Raw genomic sequence first — 16,214 nt, forward strand, 5'->3', positions numbered from 1 at the left:
TTCAAAAGCCACGGGTTCCCTAAAAAAAAAAAAAAAAAAAGGTTGTTTCATCTTATCATAAAGAAAAATAATTAAAATCCAAACCCTTCTTCCTGCATTCAATTCCATTTACTGGTGACAATCTTGAGCTGGATTCTGTTTTGAATGGATAGTTTAATTATAGCTTTTTAACTTTTCTGTTCATGCTATCTTTCATATTATACTTGTATTGAGTGATTAAATGCACATCATCACCAAAAGTATAGATGAAATCTTAAATTTGTTGCACTAAGTGCAGTAGATAATAATTCTACTCATAGTCTACTCTCTCTAAAACTTTATAATCTACAGCATACACTTGAGCATTTTCAGAAAGCAATTTTCTAATATTGACATTTGTAGAATTGTTTTATTATATTTTGAAGTTTTCTCTTTTGTTCCTTCAATATTAAAGAAATACCTAGGGTATATTATTATTTGATGTTAGTGGTAATGCACATCTGATTATTTTTTACATTCAGAACTTTCAGATCCTAAAATAAAAGGAATTTCCTTTTCTCTTAGAACTCCCAAATTTGGAAGCTAAAGTATTTCTTTTTTTTCTTTTGGCTGTGTTAGGTCTTCATTGCTTCTCACAGGCTTTCTCTAGTGCCGCAAGCTGAGGCTACTCTTTGTTGCCATGCGTGGGCTTCTCATTGCATTGGCTTCTCTTGTTGTGGATCACAGGCTCTAGGCATGCGGGCTTCAGTAGTTGCAACACATGGGTTCAGTAGTTGTGGTGCACAGGCTCAGTAGTTGTGGCTTACAGGCTTAGTTGCTCCAAGGCATATGGGACCTTCCCGGACCAGGGATCAAACCTGTGTCCCCTGCATTGGCAGGCAAATTCTTAACCACTGCATCACCAAGGAAGTCCCTAAAGCATTTCTAAATTTTAAAAACCAGGCCTTTAGAATAAAAATAAAGCATTGTTATCTAAGAAGCAAAAGGCTGAGACAGATATTCTGATGCTGTTTTTGAAGTAATTTGGTCTAAAGAGATAAAAATCTATATTTCAGGAAACAAAAACCTAAAGTCACAGATAAGAATATTTCACCAAATTATAATGGTTTACGTACATCAGAGGATTTAGCATGGTAATATGTTTCTATAATAGGTAAATGTTATTTATCACAGAATACAGGAATCAAGGAAAAAACATTATTTTTTTCATATAAACTTCTGATGAAATAAATATCCTGAAGTATGTAAAATTTTCAGAAATCAAATAAAGCAGGAAACAAGCACTTCCAAAAGGTGTAATGCAAAAACTGGTCAAGCAAAGTCTCTTGGCCATAATGGAAGAGTCTCTCTTTTCATTTCCTTCCCTCTCCATTGATGTGTGGCCCTGTTCTCTCCCCATCCTCCACCTCAGTTCCCAATTCTAACAAGAGGATTTAAAGAGCCTTACAAAAATGCATGCAATAAAATAAGAAAAGTAAAGAAGAAAATAGACAAATTGGAAGCCAAAAGAGAATGAAATGATGAGGTTAGCAGGATGCTCAGTACAATAGAAGTATATTAGATTCTAGTGCCATTAGAATTCTATGGAATTATTAAAAGGAGCCACACATTTTATTCTGATTTTTTCTAGCGCTAAATGAGAAAATTAAAATATGATCGGTTACTAGTTTTGCATTTTCTATTTATAAGGTTCACCCACTGCTTGAAGAAAGCAGAATTTTGTCCTTGTTCCATCCGAAGGCTATTTTTTTCATGAATTTTCATTAATGGGACATGGAGTAGGAGGAAAGTAGGAATATAGAGAAAAACAACAACAACAAAAAGGCAGTATGGATGAAAAAAAAAGAGTACCACTCAACGAAAAAGACTCTGATGGTTGTTACACTCTGGTGGCACAGAGACAGAAAGAGGTAATTGACCTCTGAAAGGAGGTGCCTCTCTATTTAATTTCCTGTAAACCTCTCTCTGTCTTCTCTTCTGAGACAAATTAGTAAACAATAATCACTTTTCTGTCTGCAGGGCTCAGAGGTCTCAGAATACTACTTTCTCCTTTTGCTAGTATAAATTCATTGGAAATTTGGTCACTGACCACAGAAACCACTTTGAAATAAATGTAAGTAAAATGTTTTAGAATATTTTATAGCAAAGTGAGAAATCCCCTGTTCCCTCCTCTAAGTTAGTTGAGAAGATAACAGAAAATAATAAACCAATATATGGTCTCTTTCTGTGTTAATACCTAATGAGAATGTATCATAGGTTTTGGTTGTTTTCAACCTCTCTCTCTCTCTCTCTCTCTCTCTCTTTCACACACACACACACACACACACACACACACGTTTGCCTGAGACAACAGAATGGAATGGATAATAAAGGAGAGATTCAGGTAGGTACTAATTTGACCATTTTCTTCATCTAAATAATAATCTGAAATGTAGGACAAGTGCCTTTATTCCATTGGATTTATCCAATTAATCATGAGTATTAAAAGACAACACTCTAAGGAAGTTTTTTCTCCATTAAAAATGTGAATTTCTCTATGTGAGGGTAAGTGGATATAAAAGTCGTGACAGATGTGAAAAAGGTATCTTTCCAAGCACAATGCTGAACATATAAAAGGGGCTCATTGAATCCTTACTGAGTTAGTCACCTTTCTTCTTCACTGACATTAGAAAAAAAAAAAAACTCCATTTGGTAAAACATCAAAGGGCAGAAAATCAACCCAAAAAGAGGCAAAAATCTTCTGTACATCCCAGCTGGTTCTATTGTGAACTCCTAAAATACGTAGAGAGCCATGTGAAGCATATGATGGGGTACAAAACTGACAAGCTGGATTCTGGAATACGTTTTTCCTCTTTTCAAGAATCCTTGTTCCATTTTTTTTCTGGACAGAGATAGGGTCATCACAATTCAAGAACTAACTCAAAAGCAAAATAGAACAAAACAACAAAAGGTTTACAAAGCCTATCCCAATGTATACAAGAGTAATTTATTCAGTTTGGCTTCATGTAGCACAAGTGGGTCAAAAATCAATGATGTTTTGGTAAGTGGTAATATTTGGAGAAATGGAATGAAGAATGCATCTGAAGATAAATAGTAATTATAACCACAAAAAAAGGAAGGATACTTACGAACAAAAGGTATGTATGGAACACAGGAGAATAGGTGAGCTGCCAATGAAATGGGCTTATAAAACCTCTTCCCCAACACAGCATCTGGAAGCTTCATAAAATCACTCTAATGGGTCAAACACTGAAGGTCCTGAGAAGAATATTTTTTTAATAGTTGTATTGTAATTCATTTGGATTCATATAGCAAATAAACTACTGGATCATTTAGAAAAAAAATTTTTAAATACATACTGGGAAAACTTCAGTGGTCTAACTAGAAAGGAAAAAATAGCTTGGCTCACTGCCTAGAGGAAAAGATCCAATTCAGTGAGCATAGCAGGAACAGTCAATATCAAAAAGGTCCTGTAGTACAGGTGAGACACTCTGAGAATGTGTCACCTATCCCTCCCAGTTTGTTTTGCCCACTTTGCCACTAAACTCATCTATGACACAGTAAGAACCCATAGGTACAAAAGATGGAAAAAGGATTGTGTGTTGACATCCAGGAGTTCTACTGAGACCCACCCAGGTAAACTGAACCCAAAGGTAATCCTTCCTCTGGCTCACCTCTTTGGCATGCTTGCTAACTCTGGTTCATATACTCCTATAACTTATAGTGTGACTCTGATTGTTCCTGTAACTTTCCTGGAGCAATGTTCATACCACCACGTCAGAACAGAACAGAATGAAAAGCTCATGTTTGCTGGACTGCATGACCCCTTTTCTGGTCAGACTATCCCTTCAGATTGAAGCCTTTGGAGATATGCCAGAGGCAAGTGGAATTCCCAAACCTTTAGTCTTGTATAATTATTCTCTTCCATATATTTTGGAAACTGCTGAACCCTCTTTTATATGTTGCTGTGATTCAAAGGGTGAGTAATTGGGATATGAATACTGGCTATCTTTAGAGGAAAGCTCTTAGGATAAATGGAGAAAAACAGCATTATTCCTGTAAAATGCCAATTGACATAGCTTTTACAGATAAATATTCACTTTTCCTTTTGTGATGTGGAACCCTAACCTAATTTTGCTTCACAAACATCTCATTCTGGAGGAGGAAAGGATTTTTTTTTAATGAAACAATCATACATCCATAAGTACCTGGTGCTAAGATGAGCCTGAAGAAAATGTTAAAAGTATGATGAGTCATAAACTGACAGTAAAGAACGTGATTATTTGACATAAAACATTCTGCTAAAGACATGATGTGAAATGTAAGGTCTGCTGGCTGGGAAGGTGACTAATGCTGTCGAGTGTGCCTTTACATCATGCAGGCTTTAGGTATGGGTTTCTCTCTCACTCTCTCAGATCCACATGCTATGGGTTAAATCCATTTTCAGACAGGCTCTTCCAACAACTACATACCTTGCATCCTCTCAGGTTTAATTTTTTAAAAATAATATACTCTTTCCCTAGAAGTCCCCCCAAAATCTCACTGGCTCTAGTTGAAACATGAGACCATTGCTGGGCATTCACTTTAAATCTTCATGCCTTGAACTAGCAATGGAGCCCATCGCAAAGTACATGGACTGAGAATGGGAAATGAGTGGCTCCTTAGAGTGAAACTGAGGTCCTGTTACCAACAGCAGAGCAGATAGACGTGGAGTGTCAAATATATTTGACAATTTGACAATATATTTGCAAGATATTCTTCTACCATCAGATATAATTCATTAGTGTCTCGCCGTACCTGTTTGTCTTCTACTTGGTAGTTCTAATCTCTGCGGCTTTGAGGACACATAACACTCCTAAATACTTATCCCAGAGACAGAAAAACATAAGTCCATGCAAATACTTGTACAAAACTGTTCATAACAGCTAATTTGTAATATCTAAAAAGTGGATGCAACCCAATTCCCATTAATAGGTGAGTGGATAGACAAGTTATGGCATATCCATACAATGGAATACCACTGGACAATAAAAAAGAATGAATCATTGATGCATGCAACAACGTGAATAAATTTCAAAATAATTGTGCTGAGTGAAAGAAGCTAGACAAAAAAGAGTACATATTGGGTGATTCTATTTACATAAAAAGTCTAGAAAATGCAAACTAATCTATAATGACAGAAAGGAGATCAAGATCAGTGATTGTCTATAGAACAGTAGGAGTAGGGGTCAAGGCAGGGAGGGGCAAGATGGAAAGATTAAAGAGCTGCCCAAGGAACCATTGGGGGGGGTGATTGACATGTTCATTATGTTGATCAAGAGTTGGCATTTTTTGCTGTAAAGGGCCAGATAGTAAATATTTTAGGCTTTGCAAGCCATATAGTCTCTGTTGCAACTACTCAACTCTGCCATTGCATCATCAAAACAGTTAGAGATAAGAAGTAATTAAATGGGTGTGAGTGTGTACCAATAGAACTATTTACAAAATCAGGTGCAGTCTAATTGAGTGTGCAAGCCAATCCCTGCTCTTGGTTACGGTGATGGGTTCAAAAGTGTGTACATACAGCAAAACTTATCAAATTGTATACTTTTATTATATGCCTCCATAAAGTTATTAAATAATAAAAACAAGACAAACAAGCTTAGCTTCCCCATCACAAAGTGGATAAAGTCTAATCTTCTTACCATGGTATACAAGTCCCTCTATGAACTGGCCTCTATATTCCTCCCCCATCAGATTCATTGTCATTCCTGCTGGCATTTTTACTCTTTCAGTGCCAAACATACACATCATGCCATTTCACCTCTATGCCTTTGCTCGGGCTTTCTCTCTGTCTTGAATGACCTACTCCTACCAACTGTAAGATTAAACTTGTGCATGTACACTCCCAAGATGCCTTCCTTCTTTCCTTATGTTACCCCTGCTATTCCCTTTGCCCCATCTCTATGACTCCATAATAGCCTGTATATTTGTGTGTGTGTTCTTGTGTGTGTGTATACACGTACATATACATACACTCTTTCACGATTACATTGTTCCATAATTTTAACTATATAGCTGAAATTTTTCTCATATATTTAGAATTAAAATGTATTATTACCCCATGTCTGGATACTTGACTGAGTGCTCCCTGGGTCTGTTACACCTATCAGTGTCCGGCACATTTTTTAAAAAAACAAATAAACCAATAAATCAGTATGGCAGCTGTTATTATAACTTTTTTACAGATAATGAAACTGATAGGTAGAGAAGTTATATATACAGCCCATAGGCACATGGTTATGAATGGCCAATCTAGTCCTGTGAAAGAGTTCCTCTGTATCTAACCTCAAATGCTTTCCACTAATCCTTGCAATTGTTTTTGCTTTGGTTTTGGGGGGTTTTGTTTTGTTCTGTTTTTTTTGTTTTTTAGTTTTTGCTTTTTAATTGAAAGCTTAACTATATTTCACCCTGATGGTTTTATTTTTTTCTGGTGGTGCCACTGCTCTTCCTTCATCTCTTAGATACACCAAAATGAAGACTGCCACCAACATCTATATCTTCAACCTTGCTCTGGCAGATGCCCTAGCAACCAGTACCCTGCCCTTCCAGAGTGTCAATTACCTAATGGGAACATGGCCATTTGGAACCGTCCTCTGCAAGATTGTGATCTCCATAGATTACTATAATATGTTCACCAGCATATTCACCCTCTGCACCATGAGCATTGATCGCTACGTCGCAGTCTGCCATCCCGTCAAGGCCCTGGATTTCCGCACTCCCCGCAATGCCAAGATCGTCAACATCTGCAACTGGATCCTCTCTTCAGCCATTGGTCTGCCTGTGATGTTCATGGCAACAACAAAGTACCGGCAAGGTGAGTATGGCTGCAGGCCTGAGGGATAGAGAGAATATAGATAGATATATTAGTGAAGTCATAAGCCAAGTAGAAATTATGGAGTGGTCCCATGCTGTAGACAAACTGTAATTTTAATGATTCTTTTTAGCAAAATACTTTTGAATATTTTGAAATAGGAATTTTCCCCTATAATTTTAAGTCCAGTAAGCATTTGAAATAGAAGATAAACCATAATCTACTGGTTCCTGATTTCTCTGCACTTACTTCATCAAAATGATGGGAAAATAAGAACACAGCTCTTTCAAGAGTAATTAGAGCTTAAACCCAAAGAACATTAAGTGGAGGCTTGTTTTAAAATCTCAAGTGGCTGCCTACATGACAAATTTATATTTTTAGACTTCATTTCAGAATGATAAACCACCCATCAAAAAGTGGAGTTAAGGGGGCTTCCCTGGTGGCACAGTCATTGAGAGTCCACCTGCCAAGGCAGGGGACACGGGTTCGTGCCCCTGTGTGGGAAGATCCCACATGCCATGGAGCGGCTGGGCCCATGAGCCATGGCCGCTGAGCCTGTGCGTCCGGAGCCTGTGCTCCACAACGGGAGAGGCCACAACAGTGAGAGGTCCGCATACCAAAAAAAAAAAAAAAAGTGGAGTTAAGGGAATCCCCTGGTTTTCCAGTGGTTAGGACTCAGCACTTTCACTGCAGTGGTGGCCGGGTTGGGGAACTAAGATCTCGCAAGCCACATGGGTGGCCAAAAAAAAAACCCCAGAAATTGGAGTGAAGACATCCATTAGCTGGAAACTCCTATAGAATCTGGACAGTGATTATATTTTTATATCAACTTAGACCCCATAGAGGATCTAGCTCATGGTGAGAGATTCATAATTGTTAACTGAATGAAAGCTTAACGTCATCAAAGTGGGCAACTTAAATGACGTATTTGGAAAAAATAACTCTCCCTGAAAATCAAAAGAGAACTGAGTTTCTTCCATGATTTCTTTAAATTTTCCTTTTCTGGCTTGTGTAGTAATAGCCATAAGTTAACTCAGGTCAAGGTGATAAATTAGAGAGCAAAATGGCAATAGTAACACCTAATGACATCATTAAAAGTTGCTGCTAATTCTTCCTTATAATTCTTTTCATCTAGGTTCCATAGATTGTACACTAACATTTTCTCACCCAACCTGGTACTGGGAAAACCTGCTGAAAATCTGTGTTTTCATCTTTGCTTTCATCATGCCTGTCCTCATCATTACGGTGTGTTATGGACTGATGATCTTACGCCTCAAGAGTGTCCGCATGCTCTCTGGCTCCAAAGAAAAGGATCGGAACCTGCGAAGAATCACCAGGATGGTGCTGGTGGTTGTGGCTGTGTTCATTGTCTGCTGGACCCCCATTCACATTTACGTCATCATCAAAGCCTTGATCACAATCCCAGAAACTACTTTCCAGACTGTTTCCTGGCACTTCTGCATTGCTCTAGGTTACACAAACAGCTGCCTGAACCCAGTCCTTTATGCATTTCTGGATGAAAACTTCAAACGATGCTTCAAAGAGTTCTGTATCCCAACTTCCTCCACCATTGAGCAGCAGAACTCCACTAGAATGCGTCAGAACACCAGAGACCTCCCCTCCACGGCCAATACAGTGGATAGAACTAACCATCAGGTATGCAGCTTCTAGGATTGGGTATACCTCCTGTGGATGACAGAAAAATTATAGAGCTTCTTAAAATCCAAGATTTGAGTCCATTGGAAAAGGATCAGTAACCAGGGGATTGAGATCAGTTTGAGGAGGCGGGGAAGAGGGGAGCAAATTGTGATCATTGTGACTGAGAGGCACTTCGTTACGTAAGCTGAGCTCTATGTATTGTGTACATATTCATTCAGATAGAGAGACATTCCAATCAGATATCCATAAATATACTGTCTTCACAGCCTTTGCTTCTATGCAAAATTAATGACTTCAGCACATTGTGGAAGCGACTTTAATCTAGAATTCTTCTCATTCCCCCCAATGTTAGGTGTTCCATGCATATCACTCCAATGTCCCTGTCACTTCTCAAAAGCCAGTCCTACTCTGGATCTACAGTTACAGAGAAAGTGTCAGCACTTTGCCCACTGTAGTGATGGGTGACGATGTTCCCAGCAACTCACTGTCACACCAAAGGAAAAAAGAGGATTCAATGGCCCGTCCTTAACTTTGTTAAGCCACTGATTTATAAATTTGTATACCTGAACTCTAGAGAAAACATCAAACTTATTACTTAATTATTAGAACTAAATTAGTTTTGCAACAGTCATTATACCAGTTGAGGTTAGTATAATGAGGAGTGACTATTTGTTGGAAGATATATCCCTATGCACAGAAGAACACAGATAGGAGCCTGCACAGAAGATGCAAGGTTTACACACAACAGAATAATCACATGAGAAATCAAAATGGAGGAAAGAGGAAAAAAGGTCTATCTCTAAGTTAATATTGCCTTGTTAAGCCACTGGTTTGGAAAATTTGGAGTCTGACTTGTAAAGTAAATCAATCACTTAATTATTAAAATTAACTTAAGTAAGTAAATTTCTGAATGATGGTGCCAGCATCCAAAAATCACAGCCTGTGTAATTTCATAACACAGAACTCAAATTCAAACTCCCTGTGAAAGTAAACCCTCATGTCAGAATCTTAGGTAAAGTTTCTAGGGTCAGGGAGCAGAACAGTGGGGACAGATGGCTCCCTAAAAATGATCAGGAAGTCAAGTCGCAGAGCCAGAGAGAGAGCCTGGTTCCCTTAGGATGCAGCTGCTTCCTCTTTGCTTCCTGTTCCCCACCCCTCGCTGTCCCTTGTGACTGCCACTACTGCCACCCAACCCAGCCCAGGCTCACCCCTTCTAATTGACCACAGGACCAATGTAATATGGCCCAGAAGGATCTGCCATAGCGACATGAATCCTCATACTCTTGATATTAAATAATGCTAAAATGAACCCAGGAACTTGCAAGCCCTTGGGAGCATGAGGTAATGATGGCAGGCCTATTTCCAACCAAAGGGAAATTATTAACTTATTATGTCTCACTTCTAATTCCATTTCAGAAACAAAAGCCAGAAAGAACAGTTTTTCTACTCTGCTTCTTTAATCTTTTTTTTTCACATCAAGACCTCTAAGCCTGCTCCTTTTACTAAGCAGCTCTCCTTCTCAGTGACTCTGGAAATCTTGTGAATAACTTAAAGAGGGTAGGAATTTAAATAGATTTTTCTCTAACCTGAAGATAATACGTTAAAGAATGCAACTTAAAACCCTCAGTCCTAAACTAAGGTTAAAATATTTACCATTGGAGCAAAACGATGACCATTGTAAAGGATTCGTTCTCTCTCCTTAAGCACCTGTTTATACCCTCCTTCTCCTTTCAGGCGCTTTGGGGAGTGGCTGCCGGTATTGTACCCTGTACCACAGCCAGGATCTCTTGTCATATCTGATCCTCTCAGAACCCTTCACCTGCCTTGCTTTCCTGGAAATTCAGCTCCCAGCTTGTCTGGTGGAGCGTTTTTCCTGAGTTCAGCATGAGTGTCCTTCAGCTGCCCCGACACTGCCCTTGACTCCCCTCCAAATCCAGCAGTTTCACAGCCGCATGTGTGGTTCATGCACAGCCAGAGAGAGGAGAAAAGAAGCTAACTGGGGAAGCTCTGGTCTAAGTAACTAAAAGGTTTGCTTTAATAATACATCCAAATGGGGCTTATCTTCATTGCTGCCTCTATGAAGCAGCATCACTGTCAGATAACAGCAGAAACACATTAGCCCTGGAATTGGCTGCTTTCCCAAAACGCCCAGCTGGGAGAGCTGGACACAGAAGAGTGGATGCCAGGAAAAGAGGAAAAGACACTCTGACATATTTGAAAATTAAGATAAATCAAATATCCCTTTCACTCATCTCCACTGATGTGTCATCATTAGAATCAAGGCAGTTACACACAGACATCTGGAACAATACATAAGTCTTTGGTGATCTTTTCACTAATATATCAAAATAATAAAATTATTTGGGGGAAAAATTGGAGACTTTACGGCTGTGTCTATAGGACATTGATTCGTTTACAAATTCAGTATCTGACAGAGAGGTGTTTTGTTTTGTTTTGTTTTTCTTTTCTTTTTAAGTCATGAACCGTCATGTTAGGAAACAAAACTAATTGGATTTGCATTAAATGTTTAACTGCTGTCTGTAACATTGTAGATGTTTATGTCCTGCCTATCTATGTATTTGTATTTTCTCCAAGAAATATGTTGTACTGTATGTGTCACATGTCAAGCACATTAGTCAACTTCATATTCTGCAGATCAGAGATCCAATATCAAACCTTCCCAGGGTGTCTGTATTCTGAAACTGTACACTGAGATCATGTCCATGCAACGCAAAGTCAAGTGGAGAGTTGGCAGTTATCAAGGTAATTTGATCATATAAGAAAATTATGTGCCCAAGATAAACTTTGAGTCATACTTACATAGCTAAGGGCTACTTGGTCAGCTTTTGCTGCATAACAAATCATTCCAAAATTTAATGACTGAAAGCAACCATTTATTTAGTTTACAATTCTATAGATCAGTAATTTGGGCTGGGCTGGGCTGGGCTGGGCTAGACAGTTCTTCCAGTCTTAGCTGGGCTCACTCTGTGGTGAGCTGCTCTATCGGCTGTCAACCAGCTGATCTAAGGTGGCCATAGCAAGAATGGCTAGCTCCTCATGGATCCTCATCTTCCATCATCTGTGTTAGCCCAGGCTTGTTCTCATGGCCATCACAGGTTCTAGGTTCAACGGGTGGGAAAACAGACTCCACCTATTGATGGAGCTGCAGTCACATTGCAAAGGGGTGTGGATGTAGGGAGGAAAGTCACTGTGGCCACTTTTGCTAACCATCTACAGTAGGCATGGTGCATGGGACAAGTTAGCCTTAGCTTCCTGAGAGCACAAATTATATCTGCCTTGCTCCTTCTTGTATCTCCAGTATCTGCCTAGCACAGTAAAACGTACTCCAAAAACATCTGTTGAATAAATGAATGATTGAATAAATATCTTTTGATATTTCAGGAGATCTGGAGGGGGTAGGAATGACCCGTTTCTTGCAACTGATTGACAAGCTAAAGGATTGTGTAATACCCTGACATTATTTCAGGCTTACCCTTCAGTAAAAAAAATATTCACAGGAGAGATTCTTCATTTTTTCTCTCCAGCCTTTAGTCCTCTGATCCAAAGTTACACTTTTCAAAATTTTTCTTACATTGGTGCTTGCCTTCTAATTTTATTTTTAATAAGTGCTATTGATAAGGAGGTCAAGAACCAGACTCAGTGCCCTAAAGAGCTCATATCCTGGCTCAATGTGGGAAAAAAAAAAAAAAGATGGTCTCATATTCTTTTATGCATGCCAGGGGCCAGCATACTTCTCCATCTGTAGTGATCCATGCCTGATTTATGTTCAGTTTGTTGTCTTTATGTCTTCTAGATCTTTGGTAGGTAGACTTAGGCAAAGGCATTCATTTTCCATCTGCTCTCAATGCAATTTAATTTCTTTGTACCCTGTTGTTGTCCTCATTGGATTCCACTTGGCTTCAAAACACTTCTATCATTTGCTCAAATCAGTCCAGGTCCAACTCAGACCTGAGATGCTGGCCTGCTTTCACTGCTTGGTTTCCACCCTGATCACGTTCTCTAATGTATTTTTAGTTTTGACACCTAGATTATTGTTTAATGTATAACATTATATGGGAAAAGAAAACTCTGTTATGTCAGATTATTATTTAAAGAGTTTGCGTTAACTATAACCATAATAATAATGTTACCTTACTCTTATATGATAGCATGCAGATTAAAAAGTGCTTTTATCACATCAGCTTCCTATAATAACCCTAATGGGTAAACATGAAACGAAAAATGTTCAGGGAGGTTACATGATTATACAAGATCAAACCACCAGTAAGAGGCAGAACCCAGACAAATATCTAGACTTCTCATATTAATCCAAAACTTTTCTCTGCTATCTCACTTTGCACTCAAATATTACTGTATGGTCTCAGGCAGAGGATCTCAAGCTTTACAGTGAGCTCCAGAAAGTGTAACTTTTGAGGAACTCTAAGAAATCTGGTTCATTGAGTCAAAGTAGGGTCCAATAATCTGAATTTTGAACAAAACACTAAACTGAAAGCTGATTTAAAATGTAACTTCATCCAAACACTACCAAAGTTACTGTTGTGTCTAACCTGAGTAACCCATTCGGTCAAGCTGATTGATACTAATTTTTTTCACCAAATGAATCCTGTGTTTAGCAAAATAATGTAGTTATCTTGTGACAAAGCCTTAACTTTCTAATATATCAATCAGTGAGTCTTATAGAACAAAATAATATAACAATGATAAAGCTAACATGATGGTACCTTCTGCTAACTCCTCATCAATATGGCAAGCCCATTCCTAAACCATTGGGTTACTATTTTTTAAGCAGCTTCTTGACATTTTGATCAAAGTAGCAGGTCAAGAAATGAGGAGATGCTTTGCATTTGTGCTAACTAAAAAACTATATTATCCCCAGCTAAACTAAAAGCAGAAGCCTAATTTGCCAAATCACTCTCAAAAGTTGGCTCTCGACATTTTTACAAGACATCTGTGGAGAACCAGTTTGAGAAGGAAAAGCATTTCAATTCCATGACAAAAGTCCCAAATGAGGATAGCTCACAAAATTACCAGGTTTGACCACATTAATGCATATTTTGTGAATGAGACCAAAGTGGCTATTCTTTCAATTCTTTGGTTTAAAAAGAAAACAGTTCCAGTTAGGAGTGTGTGTGTGTGTATGTGAGAGAGAGAGAGAGAGAACATACACATGCATGATATAGGCGTGCTTCTATGCATGTGCAGTACTAGAGTATATATGTTTAAAATGAATTATCCCTTTCATAAATATAACAGAAGAGCTTAATATATTTCTGTAAATTGGCTACAATCTGGGATGAGAAAATATTGTTTACTTGGAAATATGTTTATTGCCACAAAATATTTGACTATTAGTAATAACAGACCTAAATAGACATTTCTCCAAAGAAGACATACAGATGGCCAACAGGCACATGGAAAGATGCTCAATATCACTAATTATTAGAGAAATGCAAATTAAAACAACAATGAGGTATCATCTCATACAAGCCAGGATGACCATCATTAAAATGTCTACAAACAATAAATGCTGGAGAGGGTGTGGGAAAATAAGAAACCTTCCTACACTGTTGGTGGGAATGTAAAATGGTGCAGCCACTGTGGAGAACAGTATAGAGGTTCCTTAAAAAACTAACAGTAGAGTTACCATATGATCCTGCAATCCCTCTCCTGGGCATATATCCAGACAAAACTCTAATTCGAAAAGATATGTGCACCCCAATGTTCACTGCAGCACTATTTACAACAGCCAAGACGTGGAAGCAACCTAAATGTCCATGGACAGAGGAATGGCTAAAGAAGATGTGGTACATATATACTATGGAATATTACTCAGCCACAGAAAAGAATGAAATAACGCCATTTGCAGCAACATGGATGGCCCTAGAGATTACCATTCTAAGTAAAGTCAGTCAGAAAGAGAAAGACAAATACCATGTGATATCACTTATGTGTGGAATCTAAAAATATGATACAAATGAACTTATTTCCAAAACAGAAACAGAGTCACAGACATAGAAAACAAACTTATGGTTATCAAAGGGTTTAATGGAAGGGAGGAGATAAATTAGGAGTTTGAGATTAACATACACATGCTACTATACATAAAATAGGTAAACAAGAAGACCTATTGTATAGCACAGGAAACTATATTCAATATCCTGTAATAACCTATAATGGAAAAGAATTTGAAAAAGAATATATATATACGTATAACTGAATCATTTTGCTGCACACTTAAAACTAACACAAAATTGTAAATTAACTGTACTTCAATAAAAGATGGTTAAAAAAGGAATTACAATATTTGCATTGAATACATTTAGGTTTATGTAAAAAAAAAAAGACTGTTAGTAATAACATTTATTGACTGGTTTGTATCCAGTATATCTTATTTAATCATATGAGGTGTGGATTATCTCTGCAGTTGAGGAAACCAATGTTGAAGGAATTAACTTGCCTAAGGTAATAGGTAAAGAGCAGTGGCTGAGGAATGAACACAGTTGAATTTGATATTATAACCCAGACTTTTAATTAATGTGCCCTACTATCCCTCTAGTCTGGTTTTCACTACACTCAGTGGTGCCTCCTAGAACTAAATTTTAACATTTATATACTGCCAGTCTGAATGCCATAAGGCCTTTATATGGGCTTGTTTAGATGTATTCTTACTGTATTTGCATATCTGTATATAAAAGTAAACACTCACATAGATTAATGACTATCACGGGGAATTAGAAATCCAGTAATGGGGATCGTGGTTACCATTATATGAGCTCAAATTATTTGACTAAAATCTGTTGCTGTCAGTAAAGTCATATTGACTCTTACTGAATGATAGAAGTTTCTTTTCCACAGTTAAAATTTTTCATTAATGTCAGAGAAGTTCATTTAATATTTTCATAAGCTGACCTTTAGGATTGTGAGTCCAATCACATTTATCCTACTAGAGAAGGCAGCTTGGCGGGCTGGTGGTGCCAGAGGGACCAGGACAGTGAGTCAGTTGAATGTTCTAGCTGTCATGCTGTCACTGACCAGCATGTGATGGAGGAAACCCATCATCTTGCAAGAACTCAGTCTTTTCAGCTATCACCTTAGTGGGCTAACCCAGAAGATCGTTCTGTACAGCAGAACAGTACAGTGGACACTGATACATGAATTAGCTAGAGTTCTTCCTGACTGAATACTATGAACTTTTAGGGAGGTTGAGTTTTAAAGATTGGATTAACTAATATAATTACTGCAGCATTTTCCTGTGCTTGTTATTCCAATTAATGTAACTAACTGATAAAATATGGCAACACAGTTTTCTTTAAAAAGTTAACTCAAAATGATGTGTCATTAATTTAGCAACCTTAAGTGGTAAATTGCTATTTTATAAACATTTATCATGAAAAAGTCCTTACATTGAGATTTAGTGTATTGGAACATGTTAATCTTATTTTCTTTTTTTTAAACTTTTTATTTTATACTGGAGTATAGTTGAGTAACAATGTTGTGTTAGTTTCAGTTGTACAACAAAGTGATTCAGTTATACATATAAATGTCTATTCTTTTTAGCTTTGGGAGCCAGCTATGAGAGGCAGATTCTTTTCTCTTTTAACTTTCTACAACACATGTGTTCTTACTTCTACGTTTATGAATTTGAAATGCAGTTTTATAGTATTTTTTGCTTTTATATTTTTTTCCTCACTTCAAACAACGT

General features: G+C 37.7%; 1 protein-coding gene across 2 annotated transcripts in view; it reads left to right on the forward strand.

Annotated features, from left to right (window-relative positions):
* OPRM1 (opioid receptor mu 1) overlaps positions 1–16,214 on the forward strand; it is a gene marked incomplete at both ends in the record, with an annotated part of 53,968 nt that overhangs the window by 27,571 nt on the left and 10,183 nt on the right. Inside the window, 3 exons of one of the 2 annotated variants that reach the window (XM_079716641.1) lie at positions 6,483–6,835; positions 7,968–8,488; positions 11,147–11,191. In XM_079716641.1, coding sequence (XP_079572767.1) covers positions 6,483–6,835; positions 7,968–8,488; positions 11,147–11,191 — 919 coding nt within the window. Of the gene's footprint in view, positions 1–6,482; positions 6,836–7,967; positions 8,489–11,146; positions 11,192–16,214 lie in introns of those variants that run through there. The other variant, XM_079716642.1, reaches the window with a different exon arrangement.

This window comes from Hyperoodon ampullatus (genome assembly GCF_949752795.1).
Source record: "Hyperoodon ampullatus genome assembly, chromosome: 12".
Classification (NCBI taxonomy): Eukaryota; Metazoa; Chordata; class Mammalia; order Artiodactyla; family Ziphiidae; genus Hyperoodon; species Hyperoodon ampullatus.